Genomic DNA, 24351 nt, shown 5'->3' on the forward strand with positions numbered 1-24351 from the left:
CACATTGGATACATTCTTAACTCTCTTGTTGATAATTACAGTTCTCAGAAGACTAAAGAATCAGTGAGGTAAATTGCTAAACTGGGCTTAATCCTGACAATAAATAAGAAAGATCTGGTTAGCAAAGTGAAAGTGACAAGAATCTGGGGACACCGACCATGCCATCTGGATCTGTTAAGCAGAAGAATTCTGGGCATGGTCAGAGAGGTTAACAAACGTGTGTGTGTGTGGGGGGGGTAGACTTCAAAAAGATCGGAGAAAAGATAAATAGATGCCCTGGCCAAATACCAAAAGAGAAAATAGCTCAAGGGGGCAACAAGTTCCAAAGATAAAATTCAAACCTGTACAATTTAGAAAACTTCCAATGAGAAATTACAAAGGGAAAGATAAATGTAAGTGTCCTTACAGATTATCCTCTGAAGAGCTCAGATTTTAAAAGTACATATATAGATGGACAGGAGGGCTGGAGTTCCAAGGACAAAGACCAAAGAGTATCACAAACCTCTAGGAACTGAGTCAGAAGGGCTAAAGTCCAGAATATACCCAGGCTTATAAAATGGGATGGAGCCCAATAAAGGGTTCTAATGTTATATTTATTGCAGGACAATTAAGGATGAGGTATTAGAGCTTAACGGCGCTGTGTATGATAAAGAACTGGGGGTCTTCGTTGCCTGGGAGTTGGCAATGCCAAAAACTGCTGATGAGTATTGAATTGGGCCAAGAGGCTGGTGGTGAACAGAGGAGGGCCTCTGCTGGCCGGCCCAGAGAGATTCATGCTCACTTCTGGATGCCATGTTCTAGAGGACATCAACAAACTATAACATATTCAAAGAAGGCATTAGGAAAGTGAAGTGCCTGTAAATTGTGTCGTATGAGAAATGGCTGAATATTCGAACGAGAGATACTGGGAAAGAGCTTTGGGTCAAGGAGGGACATCATAACTGTGTTTGTGGGGCGCCTGGCTGGCTCAGTGGGAGGAGCATGCAACTCTTGATCTCGGGGTCATGAGTTTGAGGCCCATGACTTAAATAAATAAATAAACTTAAAAAAATAACTGTGTTCATAATTGAGGGACCGTCAGGGAGAAGACGATTAGACATTCTGTATGGACAGTCAACACCAGCGAGTATCATGCAGGTAGACTTCAGCTGAACAAGAAATGACTTTCTAAACTATGAGCTACTTAAAGGTGGAATGGGTTGCTTTATGATGTGGGGAACTTCTCACCGCTGGAGATGTTAAGAGTTGAGGTAGAATGACCCCTTGTTAGGGGCACTGTAGAGGAGATTGTTGTGTCCCTTGGGAAGAGTTCTGCACCCTTCTGATTCTAAGATTCTTTGTATCTTGCTCTTATTCATGTACCTATCTATGTATGTTATGTATCCTTTGTCTCTCTATAAGTTTGAATGGCTTTGAGCATCTGAGTTTGGGAATCTGGGACAAAATAGGAAGAGAGAGGTAATTTAGCCCAGTGGTCAAGAGGGTGGGCTCTGGAGACCCACTGCTAGAGTTCCGATACTGGTTCTACCACTTGCTGTCAGGCCTTGGGTAAGTTGCTTAAACCCTCCAAACTTATAATTTCTTCTGGTGTAAAATAGTAATGATAATAGTACCTATATCTCGAAGTGTTACAGGATTTCTTTTCCTTCGGTGCCCACAGTTCCTGGTCACGCCCCTTCGAAGAATGAAGAGGTAGACCAGATGAAGAGCGGTGGGCAGCAAAGCAATGTTTATTGAGCGATAGTACAAAGCTCCCAAAGAGGGAGGGCACCTGCGAGGGTTACCACGGGAGTTTCTAAGTCTAGGTTTTTTTATCGCTTGCTGGCGGGTTGTTTTAATCTGATTCACCCTCATGCGCCTGTCACCCAATCAGGTTTTTGTCATCTTTATAGGGCTGGGCCCTTTGTCCCTGCCTGCCTTTCTTCCAACTCTCCTTCATTGGAAGGAAGTAGGGACAATTAAATGAGATAATGTATGCATAAACAGTCTGGTACATGGTGAGCATTTAGTACACGTTAGATTTTATTAAAACACTGGGGCGCCTGGCTGGCTTAGTCGGTAGAGCATGTGATTCTTGATGTCTGGTTTGGGAGTTCAAGCCCCACAATGGGCATAGAGCTCACATTAAAAAAAATAATAATAATAAAAGGTTAAAAAAATACTAAGAAAAATACTAACTTAGGTTGACCAACTCTGAGTTTTAATGGACAAATCACTCCAACTTTGCTTAAGTAGGGCGGTAAGCCAGTTCTCAGTCCCAGGCAAGGACCCTACCAATAATCTGGTAACCATATCAGAGACAATTTAAGCAGGATTTGAGTGTCTGAGAGGTACCCAGAAAAAGCACTCTCGGTATTGTGACCTGGCTGTGATGAGACCCTGGTGTTTGCTGTGCAATTACTGAGGAGAAAACAATGCTCACGGTTTGTCAATCTTCCTGTCTCTAGCCTCTCATTACTACTTCAGCTTCTGGAACAGTCTTGCTCACAACCAGTTTTCTTTCTTCCTTCCTTCCTTCCTTCCTTCCTTCCTTCCCTCCCTCCCTCCCTCCCTCCCTCCCTCCCTCCCTCCCTCCTTCCTTCCTTCCTTCCTTCCTTCCCTTTCTTTTTCTGACTTTCTTTCTTTGTTTCTTTGTTTCTTTCTTCTTTTCTTTCTTTCTTCTTTCTTTCTTTCTTTCTTTCTTTCTTTCTTTCTTTCTTTCTTTCTTTCTTTCTTTCTTTCTTTCTTTCTTTCTTCTTTTCTTTCCTTCTTTCTTTCTTTCTTTTTTTTTGTTTAAGATTATTTGAGAGAGAGAGCAGAGCAAGTGAGAATACAAGTTGGGGGGAGGGGGAGAGGGAGAAGCAGGCTCCCCACTGAGCAGGGAGCCTGAGGCCGATGTGGGGTTTGCTTCCAGGACCCTGGGATCATGACCTGAGCCGAAGGCAGACACTTAACCGACTGAGCCACCCAGGCGCCCCCATATCCAGTTTTCATCACGTCCCTTGTGTTGCTCAAGAAACAAGTGATTCTTCCCTCTTTGCTTGGTGGGTCAAACCTAAACTCCTCAGCTTAGCATTTGAAGTCTTTTTCCCTCCCCTCCCCACCAAGGATTTCATCTCTAGCCACTCTGGGCAGGCTTAGAAAGCATTTGATGGATTCTAGCTCTGGGGCAGCTGCTTAAGACAAAAAAGCAAAACAATCTTATTGAGGTCTAATTGTCATACAATAAATCTGTACTTATTTAGAGTATACAATTTGATCAGTTTTTTTACATACGTGTACATCTATGAAACCATCACAGTTAAGATAGTGAATGTTTCCATAACCACACTAAAAATTCTCCTCTTTCCCCAAACAACCACTGATCTGCTTTCTGTCACTGTAGTTTCCATTTTCCTAGAATTGCATGTAAAACGGAAGCATACAGGGGCAGCCTGGCTGGTTCAGTTGGAAGAGCGCGTGACTCTTGATCTCAGGATTGTGGGTTCGAGCCGCACATTGGGTGTAGAGATTACTAAGCAAAATAAACTTTAAAAAAATAATGGTTGGGGCACCTGGGTGGCTCAGTCGGTTAAGTGTCCGACTCTTGATTTCGGCTCAGGTCGTGATCTCAGGGTTGTGAGATCAAGCCTGAGCCCCGTGTCAGGCTCCGAACTGGGCGTGGAGCCTGCATGATTCTCCCTCTCTCCCCCTCTCCCTCTATGCCCCCCCTACCCTGCTCGGGCACACACTCTCTCTTAAAAAATGAAGAAATGGAATCATACAGTCTGTACCCTTTTCTGGGGGGTTCTGCCTTCTCTCACTTGATGTATGTATATAAATCAATATATCAATATCTATGTGTATATATATATATATACTTTTGATATTCATCTGTGCTTTTTTGTGATTTAGTAGCCAGTGCCTTTCTATTGCGAAGTAGTATTTGACTGCACGGATACGCCACATTTTGTTTATCCATTCATCAGTGGATAGACATTTGGGTCATTTCTACCTTTTGCCTATCAGGAATGATGCTGCTATAAACATTCCTGTACAAGTTTTTGTGTGGACCCGTTTTCATTTCTCTTGAGGTATATACCTAGAAGTGGAATTGTCAGACTGTTTCCCAAATGACTGTAGCATTTCACATCCCCAACAGCAGAGTACAAGAGTTCTAGTTCCTGGGGCGCCTGGGTGGCTCAGTCGTTAAGCATCTGCCTTCGGCTCAGGTCATGATCCCGGGATCCCGGGATTCCGGGATCGAGCCCCGCATCGGGCTCCCTGCTCGGCGGGAAGCCTGCTTCTCCCTCCCCTACTCCCCCTGCTTGTGTTCCCTCTCTCGCTGTGTCTCTCTGTCAAATAAATAAATAAAATCTTAAAAAAAAAAAGAGAGTTCTAGTTCCTTCACATCGTGAGGTCTTACCCACCAGCTCTTCCTTGTCATTTCATGTTGCATCCCCTCCCCCAGGAGTTTCTTCCCATCAACTCCTTTGGTGGTGTCTTTCAGTCTATTGTAGCTGTAACAAATCACCACAAACTCAGTGGCTTAAGCAACACAAATTTATTATCTTACAGCTCTGTAGGTCAGAAGTCTGACATGGTACTGACTGGGCTAAAATCAAGGGCTCTAGCCGGCCTGTGGCTCTTTCTGGAGGCCCTGGGGGAAGGCCCGTTTCCTGGCTCATTCAGGTGGCTGGCTGAATTCAACTCCTTGTGCTTGTAAGGCTGGCATCCTCTTTCCTTGCTGGCGGTCAGCTGAGGGTTATTCTCAGCTTCTCGAGGCCACCCTACACCTTGGCTCATGGGCACCTTTGTCTTCCAAGTTAGCAGCAATGAGTCACGTCCTTCTCACGCACCACTTCTTCTGCCTCTTGGTTCCATCCTTGAGTCTCTCCGGCCCGCTCTTCACCACCTCCCTCTTCCACGGTTAAGGGCGCATGTAATTAGACTGGGCACACCTAGATAAACCATGATCATCTCTCCATCTCAGTGTCCTTAAACCTTAATCACATCTGCAAAGTCCCTTTTGCCATGTGAGGTAAATAGTCACAGGCTCCAGGGATAAGAATGTGGGTACCCTTGAGGCAGGGATCATTAGTCTATCACCCCAGGTTTGGACAACTGTCTGCTTGACTTCTCTACTTGGATGTTTCATGGGCATTTCAAAACTAACATGCCCGAAAGAGAACTTTTAATTCCCTCCCCACCAAAAATCTACCCTACATTGTCACCTGGCAACATTATCTGCCTTGTCAATCGAATCAAAAGCCAAAAACCTAGGGGCCATCTTTAAGTGCTTCCTTTTATTCGCTACATTCAATTGCTCCTTAAATCCTGCTGAGTTCACCTCCAAAATATGTCTGAACCCGCTCTCTCCTCTCCAGCTTTAGTGCTGCCATTCGAATCTAAGCCATCATTTCATTTTTTAAAATATTTTTTTTTATCTATTTGAGAGAGAGGACAAGTGGGGTGGGGAGGGGCAGAAAGAGAGGGAGAGACAGACTCCCGGCTGAGCAGGGAGCCCGACGCGGGGCTCGATCCCAAGACCCGGAGTTCGTGTCCATCTGCCGAAGGCAGATGCTTAACTACCTGAGCCCCCCAGGCGCCCCTAAGGAATCATTTCTTACTTGGACTTTGTAAGTCTCTTCTTACCTCGTTTTCCCACTCAGTTTTTCTTCCCTCTAATCTATTATCCACACAGCAACCAGAGGGATATTTTTTAAAATGAAAATCAGAGTATATTGCTTCTGTACATAAAAACCTTCAATGACTCCTGACTGCATTTAGAATAAAATCTAACTTTTTTTTTTTTTTAAGATTTTATTTATTTGAGAGACAGAGTGCGAGAGAGCGTGAGCGGTGGGGAGAGGGGCAGAGGGAGAGGGAGAAGCAGGCTTCCCGCCGAGCAGGGAGCCCCATGCGGGGCTCGATCCCAGGACCCTGGGACCATGACCTGAGCTGAAGGCAGCCGCTTAACGCACTGAGTCACCCAGGTGCCCCAAAATCTAACTTCTTATTATGGCGCAAACAGTGACACATGATCTGGCCCTCTGTCCAGCCTCATCTCTCACACACTCTCACTTGAGCACCACACTACCAGTCTTTTCCCACTACCAGTAGCACTTTTGCACCTCTGTGCCCTCTGCCAGAATGCTCTTCTCCCTAGCTCTTTGCACGGTTGCCTCATTGTCATCTTTCAGGTCTCATCTCAAATATCACCTCTCAGAGCACTTAAAATATTTCCCTCAGGGGCGCCTGGGTGGCTCAGTCGTTAAGTGTCTGCCTTCGGCTCGGGTCATGATCCCAGGGTCCTGGGATCGAGCCCCGCATCGGGCTCCCTGCTCTGCAGAAAGCCTGCTTCTCCCTCTCCCGCTCCCCCTGCTTGTGTTCCCTCTCTCGCTGTGTCTCTCTCTGCCAAATAAAGAAATAAAATCTTTAAAAAAATATTTCCCTCACTCCCACCTAATTCTCTGGTAAAGCACCCTGTTTGTTCCCCTCATACCATTACAATTTATAATTACCTGACTTGCAGATTACTTTTTTATTGACTCTCAACCTTCTAGAACGTAAGCTCCATGAGGGCAAGGAACTTATCTGCTTTACTTTCCACCGTGTCCAGAGGTCCCAATAGTTGTCAAATTGATGTGTGAAAGCCAGTCTTCTTACTCTATCCCACTTTTTGCTTGCTTCCATCTTTGCGACACTGCATATGCCCCACCTTCAACCTGCAACCTATCCTTAGACCTATTCGATCTCCAAACTATTCTTGACCAACTAATATCCTCTCCTTTCCTTCAAAACTTAGCTCAAGACTCGTTACTAGCTCCTCTCACCTATGATGATCCCTTTCTTTTTTCTTTCTTTTTAAGTAGGCTCCACACCCATTGTGGAGCCCAATGTGGGGTTTGAACTCACGACCCTGAGATCAAGACCTGAGCTGAGCTCAAGAGCTGGACACTCAACTGACTGAGCCACCTAGGCGCCCCTATGATGATCCCTTTAATCATTGATTCAGTAGGTATACAGGGAGCCCCTTGGTAGTCTTATAGACAGTTGCTACCACATTATCATGTCTTTGCTTATATTTGCTTTGTAATCAGGGCCATTTCTTGTATGTAGGGATGTTTTGTCTTTAAGACTGTGCTTCTGGGTTAATAATATTGTATCACATTTCTTTATAATCCTCCTAAAGTACTTAGTCCAGTTTGATGCACACTGCCAGCCGTAAAGCAGGAAAGCAGAACACTCCCTGAGAAAATGAAAATAAGCTGGAAGTTTATTTTAGGAACAAAGCTAGAGGTTTTTTAAAGTTAATTTTATTTATTTATTTATTTATTTATTTTAGTAATCTCTACACCCAACGTGGAGCTCAAACTCATGACCCCAAGATCAAGAGTCACACACTCTTCCGACTGAGCCAGCCAGGAGCCCCCCCAAAACTAGAGTTTTAAGAGTTGTCCTGAAATTAGAAAAATGAGGCATTCCTTTTCCCCACTTAACTTTATTGAAAAAGCCAAAACTACGGCTCAGAGGACATTCCTGTGTGTGACAGTAGCAAGAGTGTGGCTATCCGTCTCATAATATGGGTGGAAGAATACAAAGAAGATATTAACACGATGTAAGTAACTTGAGGCTAGGATTTTAGAGCTAGTAAAAAAAATAATTTTTTTTTGCAGATTTTAGAACTTTAAAAAAATTCGTCGCCTCAAGGAATGTGAAGAGTTAATAAATAGGGACTATTCACTATGGGTAAAGAAGTTGCCACCCTCCAAACTGTAACAGATTGGGCTACAGATGAGATCTTCCTGTATTAATTGCTATTCCTCTGCTATAACTCACCTCAGGAAGGAATGACCAAACAACATTTTTCTTTGGAAAATACATTTAACAGGGAAAAATACTTGCAACATACTGAAAGCCTGTGTGTGTGTGTGTGTGTGTGTGTGTGTGTGTGTGTGTGTATAAATTAACAATTTACTATTATTGTCTTTTAATGCATAGATAGGCACTATTTGAAAGTAAGGTTATATAAACTTGACATGGAGTTCCCGAGGTGGAATAACCCAAAATTTGATTTTTAAAAAATCGAGTAGAGATGATTAGCCTGAAGTGTTTTTGTTCAGTTCTATTTTTTTGATGTGTGTCAAATGTTCTATTTGGTCCTTTTCTAGACAACTGGGACATCTTGTGAGAATAACTTAAGTTGACTAAATAATTTATTTTCAGGGTAGGCTTGCAAAGCAAGTGAAAAAGGCAGAGAATTCAGGCCACTTCAACTGTACATGATTTCAATTGGAAGAAGGTCTTCTGGGGCATTAAGTGGTCACAGTAAAAACTGCCTTCCTGAAAAAAGATTCCTGAAATTCTTAAGCTTGAGATGCTTCAAATTTAAATAAAAAAGGATGGTTCTACTATGAGAGAGTGATGACTTCTAAATGTTAAAGGTTTTAATTTAGTTTCTTTTTTAAAAAGATTTATTTATTTATTTGAGAGAGAGAGACAGCACCCACAGAGGGACAGGGAGAAGCAGACTCCCCACGGAGCAGGGAGCCTGATGCGGGACTCGATCCCAGGACCCTGGGATCCTGACCTGAGCCGGAGGCAGACGCTTCACCGATGGAGCCACCCAGGCGCCCCTTTTAGTTTCTGGTAAAGTATAATTTATGCTATAGCGTGCACACGCAGAAGTCAGCAAACATTAGGAGTTTCAGAAACAAGCCTGTTGGGAAGACTCGGGTCGAATGGAGCAACGCGAGGCCAGTGTGGGTTTAGCGCAAGCTGCAACCCTGTGGCTGAGCTCCTGATGTGCTATTTGCTCAGCCGCTTCGAGGACATGAGACTCTGAGGTCATGGTGATGCCCTTTCTTTGGTGTCGTGTAAGTTGCACATTTACGGAGTATACTCGCACGTTTCGTTAATGCTAGGTTTTGTTATAAAATCTGGTGAAGGCCACCATGCAGCAGTCATGTTGGGAAGCTTTTCCATGGCACAGGCGTTCACCAGGACATCAGTTTGGAGCTTGGAGCTGGTTCTGTGGCTGAATCTTCTCACTTCCAAGAGCAGCAGATGGGAGTATCCTCTCGCCACTCTGCGCACACACAGTTATGAGGCGACATTTTTTTTAATGATTATAACACGCCTTCGGTCAGTGCACTTCTTGTTTCATTCAGTTTCACAGAGTTGGTTTTTTAGACTTCAGTTGTCCAGTTTTGAAGAACTTTTTAAGTTCCCGCAATTCCTGGGGCTTCAAACTCTGATCCACCCCTGGGGTCAATTTACAGCTCAGAGGAGACACAATGTAACCATTTTGGTAAAGACAGATTCTCTTGCAGAACTCAAAGGTGCCAAACATAACTCCAAAATATGGAACTATCTGTTTAAAAAGAAATGAAGATCATGTTAAAATCTTAAAAAGAAAATGTCAGTGCATCCGCAGTCAACCTGGACCAGGGTAAACTGAGGTAAAGGCTGTGGACAATACAACATCATTCTTTTTGGAGTCAGGGCAGATGGCAGAATGAAAGCTGACACAGTGTGGGGTGGGGGAGCATGGCCTGGATTAATATGCCTGTGGACAACCTGACACTTGTTCAAGGTTAGTCCAGAGTTCTTAACCTTTCTTTTGTGTGTGTGTGTCGGGGGGGGGGGGGCGTCATGAAATTCTTCGGGAATATGATGGAAGCTAGGGATCCTCTCCCCAGAGAGATGCACATACCTACACATTTTTGCATATGATGTTAGGCTGGAGCATTAGGTTCCCCTTAGGAGTCCATGAACCCCCATGTCAGGAGCCTCTATGCTGAATGCTCAGCTCCTCCAGGATGGGGTGTCAGATGCCCTGCCACTGCACAGGGTCCCCCTGTCTCCAGGCTGACTGCCAGCCTGCACTCATGGGTCAGTGCTAGACGGGGGGTGTCCCCAGGCAACCTGTAGGGGAGCGGCAAGGGAAAGGGCTAGAATCCGAAGAGGCGGGGAAGCAAGGGATGGACCGCCCTTCTCACCTTCAGCAAGTTGGCTGTCAGTCCATTCCAGAGCGCCAGGACCCCTTGGGCTTTGACTATCTGCCGGAAGCAGTCCGCTGCTCCTGAGAAATGGACATCCACTCCTCCATGGTGGGGAAGGTGCGGGCTCTGAGCCTGGCAGGAAATACAGAAGATGGGACGCGGTGATTTGGTCACCAGGAAAGAAATGTTCTAGTCAGGGAAGCCAGGGTCTCAAGTCTGGGCTCTGGTTGCTATGCTCTTGGCCAAGATGCCTGCCAAGAATGGGTGCCACAGGGCGCTTGTTCGACGGGCTCAGAATGAATATTAACGCGCAGTGAAGTCAGGACACCCCGTTCACCTATTTGTGGCTTATTTTGCTTGGAAGGAAGCAACCATTCAGGACAGGCTAAACTTCATACTTAACGACGCTTCCCAACCTATGCCCCCTGGACATGATAAACGTTCTCCCGTGCCCTTAACCTTTTCTAAATACCCCTCCTCCCCTGGTCTCCTTGTCTTAACTGATGTCTCCTCTGTGAAGCTCTCAAGCGTGGGCTGCTCATTTCCCCACATCCCAGATGTCCCAGGGTGAAAAGCAGAGGGATAGCGGCATTCTTCTAGTTCCCTCTTACTGTCCCCAGACCCCGAGTCCTTCCCTCTTGTGCCAGAAGTTCTCGCCTGGGGCTCATTGTCCCTCAGCCACACTCCTCGTTGCTGCTCGCATCTCCTGACCTCCTGAAGGTCTTCTCCATTCATTGAAGACCGTGCCACCTGGTGGCTTCCCCTCTTCCAGATTCACCATCATCTTAGGGAACTTCAGCATCTATAAGACAACCAACCCATCCCACACCCAGTTTCTGGACCTCGACTTCAGTGATCCTTACTTTTACGCCTCTTTGGCCACCCACAACTTTGGCCACTTCATGGACTTCATCACGACTCGCAGAACTATCCTGACTGATCACCAACATGCTCCATCTCTGAAAGTAACATTTTTGTCCTTCAGTAGAAGACAGTTTTGGGATCAGGTGAAAGGACTTTTTTTTAAGATTTTATTTATTTAGTTGACAGCGAGAGAGGGAACACAAGCAGCGGGAGAGGGAGAGGGAGAAGCAGGCTTCCCGCCGAGCAGGGAGCCCGATGCGGGGCTCGATCCCCGGACCCTGGGACCATGACCCGAGCCGAAGGCAGACGCTCAACGACTGAGCCACCCGGGCGCCCCAAAAGGACTTTTCAGTGGACCATCTCTATACAAAACTGACACCTCTTGCCCAGTGGGAGGGGGACAGCCTCTCAGAGCTGGCTTTCAGTAACGGTGTCAAGTTCACATGAAGCTTCGCACATACTTTGGTTTGTTTCTGAAACGTCCAGTTGAGACTAGCACAGCATTCTAGTGAAGTGGAATCAAGATTTTCCACTTAGGAGGGGCGCATGCCTGGCTCAGTCAGAAGAGCACACGACTCTTGATCTTGGGGTCCTGAGTTCCGAGCCCCAGGTTGGCTGTAGCGATTACTTAAAAATAAATAAAGCAACAGCAACCAAAGAAGATTTTCCATGTGGGAGAGGCAGTATAGTCTAACAGTCCGAAAAGCAGAACCTCTGGAGTCGGACGAGTCAGAGCCTTAGGTCTGGCCGCTTCACGGACGGGCCACGTGACCCTGGGCACTTACCGAACCCTCCTGAGCCTTAGTTTCCGTATTCACGGTACCCACTTCATGCGGCTGCTGTGAGAACTAAACGAGATACGCATGTAAAGCGATCAGCCGTGTCAGGCACATGGTAAGGATCAGTAGGTATGAGCTGGCCCTGCTATTGCTATTACACAGAAAGTATGCTAATCACGGGCGCCCTGGGGTCTCAGTCGGTTAAGCGTCTGCCTTCGGCTCGGGTCACGATCTCGGGGTCCTGGGATCGAGCCCCGCCTCGGGCTCCCTGCTCAGCCGGGAGTCTGCTTCTCCCTTCGCCCCTGCCCCTCCTCCTGCTTGTGCACTCTCTCTCTCTCAAATAAATAAAATCAAATCTTAGAAAAAATGAAGTATGCTAAACAGCAATACAATCCCTTACCTAAAGCTACCAGTCCTCCCCACCCACCTCTCAAATCTTAGACTTCAGAAGCCCCGGGACCATGGTGTACTCATCCACCGGCCCCCTCCCTCGCTGGTTCCTGTTATTCATCACAAGCCCCCAGGCACTTGCCCCCTCCCGTCTTCCGCAGGCCACCAGTTCCCTGCTGGCTTCAGTGGCTTCCCTTTCCAAACCTCGCCCAGCTTTTTCTGCTCCTACTCTCAAAATCCTTGCCCCTCACCCTTCAGCCGCTCTCACCCACACACCCCTGCTCTGCCCGAAGCCACTGAAGACGAATCCACAAAGGGGCAGATCGGTACCACTAAAGCTTCGAGGTTGCCAACCTCTGCTGGGCTTTCGTACGGCGAACCGAGCCTTCAGAGCATCCTTGCCTGTTCCTCAAGGCGGCTCTGCCAAACCTTCCCACAGCCCTTGACGCCCGGCACCCCGCACCCGTTCCTCTACTCTAGGTAGGTGACCTGGTCTCCTGGTTCACAGAGAAAACAGACTGTACAGGGCCTCACCTTTTGCTTCTTCGCATAAACATCTTTTCTTCCCACCGGTGCCCTGGATCTCACACCTTTGAACTCCTCTTGGGCACCCTTCCCAAGAGACCTGACTTTCCTCCTTAGCAAATGAATAAACTCAAGTCCCTCTCATCTTCAAAACAATTCCTTCTGCCGATCTTGACTTTGCCCTTCAGATACAGTCCAACCTCTCATTCCCACATTAATATACAGTAAAATTACCTGGTTTCAGGGTAGAGGGGGCTAGCAGTTTTAACATACGTATCCATTTGTGTGACCACCATTACAATCAGGACACAGAACTGCTCCTTCTGCCCCCACCATTCTCATGCGCTGCCCCTTTGCAGTCAAGGCCTCCCCCATTCCCAGCCCTGGGCAGCCACTGGTCTGCTCTCTGTCCCTACAGTTTTGCCTTTTGAGAATGTCAGACCCATGGAAGCAAACAGCATGTAACCTTTTGAGACTGGCTTCTGAAAGTATTTTTTAAAAGTTTTACTTAAGTAATCTCTACACCCCATGGGGGGCTCGAACTCACAACCCTGAGATGAAGAGTTGCACGCTCTTCTGACTGAGCCAGCCGGGCGCCCCTTGAGACTGACTTCTTTCACTCGGCACGATGCTTCTGAGATTCATCCATGTTGTTGTGTTCATCAATAGTTTCTTCCCGTTTATTGCTGAGTAGTATTCCATTGTGAGGCCATACCATTGTGAGGCCGTACCACCGTGTGTTTATCCACTCGTCTGTCAATGGGGCAGACCCTTCTCCCTTCTCGTCCGCACTTACTGAAACAGCGGTAGACTCTGGCGGACTCCACTTCCTCCCTCCCCACTCGCTGCTCTACTCACTGCAGTCTGGATCCGTGTCCGTGACTCTGCTTGTTGATTCTGGCCAGGCCTACCTTGGTTCCTTGCCTTTCTTTTTTTTAAAATTTTTAAATTTTCTTTTTTATTTTCAGAGCACTCATGGCCTTTTATGATTTGGTATAATTTACTTATTTCTTATTTGTCCACTCCTCCCAACCAGAGTTTTAGCTCCGTGGAAGGGGGGATTTTTGCCTGTTTGGTTCACTACTGTATCTTCAGGATCCTCAACACGTAGCAAATGTTCAAGAAATATTTAAATAGATGAAATATATTCACTCAGGGCCTCCTACCTGCCAAATTTAGTAGATTTTTTTTTTTTTTGATATTTTCTTACTGGATTTTTGGGGCAGTGTTTGGCACTAATAACCAGCAACTTTTTGTCCTCCTCAATTTATACAACTTCTCTAGGGAATTCTACTGTAGCCAAGGCTTTAAACACCATCTGCAGGTAGACGACTTCCACATCTTTCTCTTTGGCCCTGACCTCCCCACCCTGAGCTCCAAAATCAAGCATCCAGCTGCCTACCGGACATCTCCACCCGGATGGCACACAGGTTCTCAAACCTTGACACACCTAGAACCCAGTGTTGCCTTTCACCTTGACCACATCAAATTTATTTCTAGCTAGCTAGCTAGCTAGCTCCACACCCAGCCTGAAGCCCGACGTCAGATACTTAACCGACAGAGCCACCCAGGTGCCCCTCTTCTGTATTTATTTCACTAAATGGCACCACCGTTCAGCCGGCTGCCCCAAGCCAGGAACCTGGGATTCCTTATCTGCTCACTCTTACTGCCCTAGCCCATCAGTCATCAAGCACAATCAGTTTTATCTTCTGAGTACAGTACTTCTCAGATCCATCTCCTTTTCTACATTCTCAACTGCCACTCTCTTAGTTCAGGCTACCACCATCTCACGCGTGAATCCTGACATTTCAGTGCGGACCACTGACTCCTTCACCGACTTTCTACCACCTAGAGGATGAAATCCAAGCTCCTTAGAATGATATACAAGGCCCTAAAATGACAATTTTCCTAGCTTTAAAAGCACCGTTCACCCCCTGCACTCCTTAGCAATATTTCTGTACTTCTATTAGCTCCCCTTATCCCCTCTGAAGACTTTTCATTTATTCAGATGTTTATTGAGTACCTACTATGTGCCAGCCACTGAGGTTACAGCAGTGAACCAAACAGACAAAGAGTCCCTGTTCCCACAGAGCTGAAATTCTAGTTGTGGGGGAGGAACAGGCAAAAAAATAAAAATAAATAAAATAAATAAATGATTATATCAAATACTAAAAGGCAGCGAAGGCTCTGAAGAAAATAAAGGCAGGGAAAAGATACAGGGAGTGCCTGGAGGGTGCTGAAGTTTTTATTAGGGTGGTCCCCGAAGACTCACCAAGAAGATGATGACCTTTGAGTGAAGATCTGAAGGAAGTGAATTGTATAGTTATCTGCAAGGGCCCTGGGGCAGGAGCATGCCTGGGTTGTTAGAGAGACAACAAGGAGGCCAATGTGGTGGGAACAGAATGAACGAGAGAGAGAGTAACAGGACAAGGCATCAGAAAAGTAACTGGCGACTAGACCACGACTGGACCCCGTAAGGCGGGTAGGCCATAGTAAGTAAGTATTTTGACTCGAATTACCGAGTGAGAATGGGAGATGCTGCTGGGTTCTCAACAGAAGAGTGACAGAGCCTTGGGATGCCTGGGTGGCTCAGTCCGTCAAGCCTCTGCCTTCGGCTCAGGTCACGATCTCAGGGTCCTGGGATCAAGTCCCGCATCGGGCTCCATGCTCAGCAGGGAGCCTGCTTCTCCCTCTCCCTCTGCTGCTCCCCCTGGCTCGTGCTCTCTCTCTCTCTCCCTGGCAAATAAATAAAATCTTTAAAAAAATAAAAATAAATTAAAAAAAGGAAGAGTGACGGAGCCTCGTTTATATTTTAATAGGATCACTTTGGCTGCTGTGTTGAGAATGTTCACTACAGGAGTGGTCGAGCCCCGCATCCGGCTCCCTGCTCTGCGGGAAGCCTGCTTCTCCCTCTCCCACTCCCCCTGCTTGTGGTCCCTCTCTCGCTGTGTCTCTCTCTGTCAAATAAATAAAAATAAAATCTAAAAAAAAAAAAAAGGTTCTAAAAAGATATTCCAGTCCAATGGGGACACCTGGCTGGCTCAGTAGGAGCATGTGATGCTTGATCTCTCGGTCGTGAGTTCGAGTCCCACATTGGGAGTAGAGATTACTTAAAAATAAGATCCTTAAAAAAAGATATTCTGATCCAATGACTTCATTTACAGATGGAAACCCAAGGTCTTGAGAGGAAGAGTGACCAAGAGTGACAAGAGCCAGGTGCTCCGCCTCCTGGGCTGCTGCAGTCTGCCTTCCGGGACCCTGCTTCCCAGTGACTCCCTGACCTTGGTCTCTAGGTTCCAAGACGTAAAATGACATGTGCTGCACCTGACACCTACCTAGCTTGTGCCCCCGCAGGACACCCCACCCTGCCACCTGTTGCTCCTCTTTCTCGTCAGACTCTAGCCTCTCTCGTGAACCCCCACCATAAGGGCATTCGATAAACGATACAGAAAAATGTCAGTAATTCCAATGTGTATGTGTGTATGTGTGTGTGGGGGGGTAGTTTAAATTAGCGAAGCCTAAATTATGAAATTCTGGGAGGATGTTCCATTTTATTATATATGACTGAAACCGGATTAGTGAAGGGCAGCGAAGTAGAGAGACTTTCTGGGCCTATGTGGACCACAAGGTCACGTGCATGGATTTTCCCATCACACAGACTTGGATTTGAACCCTTGTCTCTTCCACTCATTAGCTCTGTGATCGTAGTAAGCAAGTTCCTTAACTTCTCTGAACTTCGACTTCCTCATTGCAAAAACGGGGAGAATAATAACTCATATGCTGTTTATATTATTCATTTCCTTACTGAACCCTGGGTTGCTATTATAATTTTAGTGCCGTGCAAATTAATAAGGTTCCACAGTTCTTCATTTTATATGAAAGACTGTTGTATTTTTCCTCGTTAATCCAGCTCGAAGGGTCAACATTCTTTTTTTTGAAAGATTTTATTTGGGGCGCCTGGGTGGCTCAGTCGTTGGGCGTCTGCCTTCGGCTCAGGTCATGGTCCCGGGGTCCTGGGATGAAGCCCCGCATCGGGCTCCCTGCTCATCAGGGAGCCTGCTTCTCCCTCTCCCACTCCCCCTGTTTGTGTTCCTTCTCTTGCTGTGTCTCTCTCTGTCAAATAAATAAAATCTTTAAGGGATTTTATTTATTTTTGTTTAAAGATTTTATTTATTTGAGAGAGAGAGAGGGAGAGAGAGAGAGCACACAAGCCCAAGGGGGGAGGGGCATACCATGTGGGGCTTGAACTCACAACCCCGAGATCAAGTTTGCACGCTCTACTGACTGAGCCAGCCAGTGACCCACGGGAGGATCAATGTTGTATGCCTTAACCATATAGAGTCCTATATCAAGGTGAAGGTTGAACCTCTGGGTTAGCCCTTCCCTTTGGGGTACAGAAACAGTCAAGTACAGGCCAGAGTATGAGAAATAAAACATGAAATGGACAAGCTGAGTCTCCCAGCCTGGAGTTTCAGGAGCCAAAATGGTCAGGGGTCTCTGGTGAATGTCTTACTTTAAAATGTTTACCCAGACACTGTTGCGACCTGACCTGTCCTCACTCTCCTGATAAAGCACCATTGCCAAACAGGTAGTAAAAGCTTCCTTTCCCCTTAGAAAGAAGCTGCCTAGTCATAAGACTTGAAGTTCCTCCTGCTACTGTAAGACTGACATAATGAAAAGAGATTATGTTCATGCCGGAAATTAGCCTTCTTATTCTGTTATGAAATCATATGATTGATTTATCTTCTGCTGGTTTCCAGTAAAACTACAAAAAAGCCCTGAGTCATGAGTCAAGGTCATGATTTTGTAACCTGGTGCCCCCCCACCACAACTAAAACAAAAAGACACTAAGCAAGTTCCATGAGTTACAGAACAGGACAATTATAATCAACTTGTGATGAATCAAGGGCCACCTATATTCAATCTTAGGACCTTAACCATCTTCCGAATATCTACTTCACTCTACCTTCACTGCCAAGCCACCATCACTGCTGACCATTATGGACCATTATGCAGCTCCCTTTTGGTCTCCTTGGGACAGAGTTTGAGACGCCTTGCCTGGCCCCTTTATAGTCCATTCTCTAAAAAGTTGCCAGAGAGATTTTTTAAAAAATCAGATCTTTTTACTCATCTGCTTAAAATATTTTAATGGCTTTATAGAACACTTAGAATAAAATCTACATTTCTTAGTGTTACCTGTAAGCTGTGGTGGTAAATATTTAACAACTGATTCTCTGGGGAGAAAAAAAGCCTTGAGTTGTAGCATTTGCCAATTTCAATGGTGTCAATACTCCCACATGGCCGATTGCAAGCTACCAACTGTGAGGTCCACCAGCTCCTGGATTTCCTGCCATTTAACAATCAGCTTTCCCAGGGCTGCTGGGTGACTCAGTAGGTTACGCGACCCACTCTTGATTTAGGCTCAGGTCGTGATCTCGGGTCGTGAGATCGAGCCCCGCATTGAGATTCTCTCTCCCTCTCCTTCTGCCCCTCCCCCCGTTCATGCTCATGCTCTGTCTCTCTCTCAAGTAAGTAAGTAAGTAAGTAAGTAAATAAACTCTTAAAAAAAATCAGCTCTCCTGAGCCAATAGGAGCTGGCTCTAGCCACACTACTGGAAGGTTATAAGCCCTCCACGATCTGCCCCTGCTCACCTTTTCAACGTGAGCAAGAGATTGACACGGTTTCGTAACCCATCCGCACACCTCCAGTCTCTGCCCTCTCCAGCCCATGCTCCACACTGCAGCCAGCTGCGATTCCAAACTCACCAGATGCTGTCACTGCTTTGCTGAGAAACCTTTACCAACTCCCAGTTTTCTAAGAAAAGTTTTCCAAAGAGAAATGTAACAGAATTCAAAACCCTCTATAGTTTGGCGCCCACCTGTCTTCCCGGTATTATTTTCCATTACCAGCCTGTGATGGTTCATTTCATGTGTCAACTTGGCTAGGCCATGGTACCCAGATGTTTGGTCAAGCACCAGTCTTGATGTTGTTGTAAAAGTATTTTTTTTTTAATTTTATTTATTTGACAGACAGAAAGAGAGACAGCGAGAGAGGGAACACAAGCAGGGGGAATGGGAGAGGGAGAAGCAGGCTTCCCGCCGAGCAGGGAGCCCGATGCGGGGCTGGATCCCGGGACCCTGGGACCATGACCTGAGCCGAAGGCAGACGCCCAACCGACTGAGCCACCCAGGCGCCCCCAGGAAGAGGGTTCTCACCAGACACCCAGTCTGCCGGCACCTTGATCTCGGACTTCCCCAGCTTCCAGAACCGTGAGAAGTGTCTGTTGTTCAAGCCACCCGGTCTATGGTATTCTGTGATTGCAGCCCAGACAAAGATACCCCCAAAGGAAGAAGGAATGCGAATGACACATACCAGTGTTTCTCAACCCTCAGCTGCATATGAGACAACCTGGGGAAGTTTTTCAAAACCATCCAGGATTGGGATCCACCCCCAGAGACTGTGATTTAACTGACCCAGGGTGAGGGCTGGACATGAACAGTTTCGGGGCAAGCTCCCCAGATGATTCTGGTGTGTAGATAGGGTTGAGGGTCGCTGCTGCAGGCATGCCACAGCACGAGGCAGCTCAGGGTGCTGACACTGACAGCACATGGGTCACTCACTAGCCTCAGTTTCCTCATCTGTAAAATGGGGTAATCAGAATATCCACCTTACAGGATTGCTGTCAAGATTAAATGAAATCGGGCGCCTGGGTGGCTCAGTCGTTAGGCATCTGCCTTTGGCTCGGGTCATGATCCCAGGGTCCTGGGATCGAGCCCCGCATCAGACTCCCTGCTCAGCGGGAGGCCTGCTTCTCTCTCTGCCCCTCCCCCTGCTTGTGTTGTCTATCTCTGTGTCAAATAAATAAATAAAATCTTTAAAAAAAAGATTAAATGAAATACATGTGAAGCGCCTCAAACAGCATTCAACGTATAGCAAGCGCTACAAAAGTAACCATCATGATGAATGCCATTATTATTTATTATCTAAACTTGGAGAAGAGACAAGGATGCCGAAGACCAAACCGACCCACTGGACTGGCGTGTGAGACTGCCATCTGCCCAAACTGTATCTTACCAGTAAAGAGAAACAAAACGTGTCAGGCTGCCTGTCACGGGGACCTGAACTTACAGCTTCCCTCCACACAAACCCGAGCAACTATCCCGTACTATCTAGTTCGGGCCCACCGCTCCCAGGACGGGCATGCTGCAGAACGCGCCATGGCACCATCTAGAAAGACCCAGAGAAACCAGCTCTTCGGTCTGGCTCTGCCCCTATCTGGACGACCTTACTCAGCTCCTGAAGTTCTTTGAACCTTGGTTTCCTCCCACGTCAAGGGCGTAGACTGGAACTACATGCCCTGAGGGCCTTTCTGGCTCCTTTGATCCATACTGCTGGTCCTCCTCCACGCTCCTTCCTGCCTCTCTGCTCAGCTAAATCTCTCTGAGTGATCAGAATACACACTGCTGGGCGCCTGGGTGGCTCAGTTGGTTAAGTGACTGCCTTCAGCTCAGGTCATGATCTCAGGGTCCTGGGATCGAGCCCCGCATCGGCAGGCCCCCTGCTCAGCGAGCAGTCTGCTTCTCCCTCTCCCTCTGCCCCTCCCTGCCCCTGCTCGTGCTCGCTCTCTCTCAAATAAATATTAAAAAAAAAAAAAAGAATACATACATACCGCTTCTTCAGGGACATCTTCTCAGACTCCACAGACTAAGTCAGGAGCCTAATAAACACTTTTGGTCCCTCTGTATGTCCCCTTCAGGGTATGTGACAAAGTTCGTAATGATTTAGTGTGTAAGTATTTCTGCCACGTGTATTCCCCCCACCCCGCCTCCAGGACCAGAAATCCCACGAGGGCAAGTGACCGTGTCTGTCGTGTTTGCGGTTTTATCCCTGAAGCCTGCCAACATGCCTGGCACACAGTATGTGCTTAAGACATATTGGAGGAAAGAAGGCACAGACCTGCAGTACATGAAAATGAAAGATACATATTTCAAAGCAAAGCACTTGATTATTTCTCTGAAAAAGTCCAGAGGCCTACCAAAAGAGGTAACATTTTAGGCTGTTCATTCTTTCCACGAGCACTGAAGTAAGTCAATGGTATTTCTGAAGATGTAAAACTCACACACCCTTTGACCAAAGCGATCCCATTTCTAGGAATTTATTCTACAGATATATTTGTCCACGTGGGAAACGATGTGCATCTTACAAGGATTTTTGTTGCGGCACTGTTAGTAACAGCAGAAAATTGGAAATAATCTAAATTCCGCCAATAGGGGGCTAGTTAAAGAAAGAGTTCATCGTACCATGGAATACTATGTCACCATTTAAAAAATATGTGGTGGCTCCATCTAACTGATATGGTGCCATCTCCAAGATACATTTTGAGGTGGAAAAAAAATGGTGCAGAAGAGCCTATATAGCTGATGATCTAAAAACGGAAAGAACATGAATGTGCACGTTTATGTGTATCTTTGCATAGGCCATCTTTGGAAAGTTTCAGACGAGATACTGGGAAGTGTTGTCTGCAGGGAACTGAGAGGCCAGGGGACAAAGGTCGGGGAAGACTTACTTTTCAACGTATACTCTTTGCACCTTATGGATTTTCCACCATATGCCTATGTTTCCTATGCAGAAGGTAGAATAATTTAATTTTAAAAGAAAATGAGAAGACAAGCCACAGACTGGGAGAAAATATCTGCAAAAGACACATCTGATAAAGGGCCATTATCCAAAATATACAAAGAACTCTTAAAACTCAACAATAAGAAAACCCAATTAAAAAATGGGCCAAAGGCCTTAACAGCTCACCAGAGAAGACATACGGGTGGCAAATAAGCATAGGAAAAGATGCTCCTTATCCCATGTCATCAGGGAGATGCAAATTAAAACAACAACGAGATACTGCTACACGTGTATTAGAATGGCCGAAATCCAGAACGGTGACACCACCAAATGATGCTGAGGCTATGGAGTGATCTGAGGATGTGGAATGGATAGGAACTTTCATTCACTGCTGGTGGGAATGCAAAATGGTATGGCCACTTTGGAAGACAGTTTGGGGGTCTCTTACAAAACTAAACATACTCTTACCACAGGATCTAGCGATTGCACTGATCAGATCAGACCCTGGGACTTACCTAAAGGAGCTGAAAACTTATGTCCACACAAAAGCCTGCACATGGATGTTTAAAGCAGCTTTGTTTACAGCTGCCAGTGCCTGGAAGCGACAAGATGGCCTCTTTCAGTATGGGAATGGAGAAATAAAGTAGATCCAGACAATGAAATATTATTTAGCATGAAAAAGAAATAAGGCATCGAGCCATGAAAAGACATGGAGAAACCTTAAATGTATCTTCCTACGTGAAAGAAGCATGTCTGAAAAGTCTATATAATGAGGGGCGCCTGGCTGGCTCAGTCGGTAGCGCATGTGACTCTTGATCTCAGGATTGTGAGTTCGAGCCCCACGTTGGGGGTAGAGTTTACTCTAAAAACGAAAAAAAAAATGTATATACTGTGTGACTGGACACTCTGGAAAGGCAAAACTATGGAGACAGTCAAAAGATCAGTGTTTGCAGGGGTTTGGGGGACGATAAGTAGGCAGAGCACAGAGGAAAATCCTCTGTACGCTAGAATGATGGATATACATCATTATACATAGAATGTCCAAAACCGCGAGTGAACCCTCAGGTAAACTATGGACTTTGGGTGACAATGATGTGTCAGTGTAGACTCTGTCAGTTGTGATAAACGTAGCCCTCTGGTGGGGGAGACTGTGCGTGGGGGCGGGGCTGGGGATGCATGGGAAATCTCTGTACCTTTCAGTTTTGCACTGAACCTAAAATTGCTCGAAAAAATCAGGTCTTAATTTAAAAAAGTATTTAAGAGGAGAGACAAAAAAAAAAAAAAACGGAAACAGGAGTCTTCTAGCTGGAGCAAACAGGAGCTCAGAACCTCTCGCTTGTTATCAGAAACAACTTTTATCTTCCTTAGATGCATAAGACACAACCTGAAGACCAAGCTGCCCACTTCCCAAACCATCTGAGGCAGTTGTGGTAGGAAGCTTCTGTCTTTTGGCCCATCCCCAATAGTCAAACAACAGGCCAATCGTGTTGGAGTAAAAGGACTTTTTTAAAAAAAGATTTTGTTTATTTATTTGAGAGAGAGCAGGAGCAGGGGGCGTGGGAGAGGGAGAAGCAGGCTTCCAGCAGAGCAGGGAGCCCGATGCGGGGCTCGATCCCAGGACCCCGGGATCATGACCTGAGCCGAAGGCAGACGCTTAATGACTGCGCCACCCAGGCGTCCGGTAAAAGGACCTTTCTGTCCTGGGAACCACATGGCCCAAGTTTCTCTTGGCAGAGCCAGACCCCCAGGAGCTGTCCTCGCATAGCTGGGAAGCGCCCCGGCTCCGAGGTGGGGGTGTCTGCACACGTGGGTGTGGGCGACTGTCCCCAGCATGGGCCGCCTGCCAGCCACCCTCCACCCCTGCGGCTGCACACGCCTCACCTCTCAGCAGACCAGGGGTCCAACTCGCGGCCCAGGAGGCCCGCGGCAGTGGTAACGGTGGGGAAGCGAGCGAAGGGCCAGCAGGTTAGCGTTGTGCTTGGGGCGAGAGAGGAGACACAGCTGGCTGGTGTGGGCGCACCGGCTGGGGAAATCAGACCGGAGGAAGCCGTTGAGAGGCGAGTGGAGCCGCCCAGGCCGAGGCCAGGGGAGCCGCATACAGAGCAGCAGTAACCCCGAAGCGCCCACTGCTAGTGTCCCCCCGAGGGGGGCTGAGGGAAGAGACCGTAGGGGCGCTTTCAGGTGGCTGGCAAGATACAGACGTGGGCGGTGCTTGCACGGGGTGGCCTCTAGCTAAATGCCTGTTCGGCTCACCTAACAGCTGAATAATGAGCTCCCCTCCCTTCCCGGCTCAGCATTATGTACAGAGATCGAGGGTCCTTTGAGGTTTTTGTGAGGCTAGCTAGAGTTCCTTTGTTTCCAGCAATCATGGAAAACACAGAAACACACCTGGGCTGGCTTTTGTGGTTCTAATCAGGCCTCCGGTGCCATGCATAGATTCTGAAGAGATGCTTCAGGAACAAGAGAACAAGCACCTCGGCCGCACCGAGTGTCGGTCACGTGCCCAGCTCTGTATCTGCGCGAAGCCGCTTCGGGGCTCTGTCCCGTGTGCCAGTCAGGCACGGCGCTCATGCCCCTGGTTTTCAGATGAGGAGGATGAGGCTCAGGGAGGCCGCGCAGCTCACCCGGGTTCACGCGGGCGGGAGGGGCAGGGCCGGCATGCGAAGCCCGAGCCCTTGACCACGCCGCCCTTGACCGCTGAGCACGTGTGCCCGCTGGAGCTTTCTGATGAGCCCAGCTGTCAAAACCAAACAAGCACGGGGAAAGGAGGGGACAACCGGGGCTGCGTGTGTTTCCGAGCTGGCTTGAGGCCAGCCGGGGGGAGGTGGGGGGCGGTCCCTCAGCAGGACCTGCCGTCTCTCCTGGCTGACAGCAGGCCTCTTCTGGGACCTTCCGTTCCCTTTCCCCTACCCCCTTCTTCACCCCCATTGCGGGTGTGTGTGTGTGTGTGGGGGGGTCAGCTCCCATCCCAGCTGCTATTGCTGTTGGGCTGCAGCCCAGAGAAGCCTGCTTAGCACGGGGGGCCATTTGGCTTCCCAGCCTTGATCGCTTGGAAGGAGTAAGCCAGCTCAGGTCAGGAGAAAAGGACGGAATGATTTTACAAGAGTGGAATTAGGCAGGCTCCTCCCTCCTCCCTCCTCGCCTGCCCTCTAGGGACAGTCTTGTTTCCATGATCAACAACTGCCATCCCTCAAGTATTTAGGGCACT

General features: G+C 47.3%; 1 protein-coding gene across 1 annotated transcript in view; it reads right to left on the minus strand.

The window, feature by feature from the left end:
• Positions 1-6358: 6358 nt before the first annotated feature.
• SLC25A43 (solute carrier family 25 member 43) overlaps positions 6359-24351 on the minus strand; it is a gene marked incomplete at its 5' end in the record, with an annotated part of 36811 nt that continues 18818 nt past the window's right edge. The window contains 2 exons of the mRNA XM_025852634.2: positions 6359-9334; positions 9963-10097. Of these exons, the coding sequence (XP_025708419.1) occupies positions 9134-9334; positions 9963-10097 (336 nt within the window). The remainder of the gene's footprint in view (positions 9335-9962; positions 10098-24351) is intronic.

This window comes from Callorhinus ursinus, unplaced genomic scaffold (assembly GCF_003265705.2).
Source record: "Callorhinus ursinus isolate GAN/ISIS: 27379988/994484 unplaced genomic scaffold, GSC_fseal_2.0 scaffold33, whole genome shotgun sequence".
NCBI lineage: Eukaryota > Metazoa > Chordata > Mammalia > Carnivora > Otariidae > Callorhinus > Callorhinus ursinus.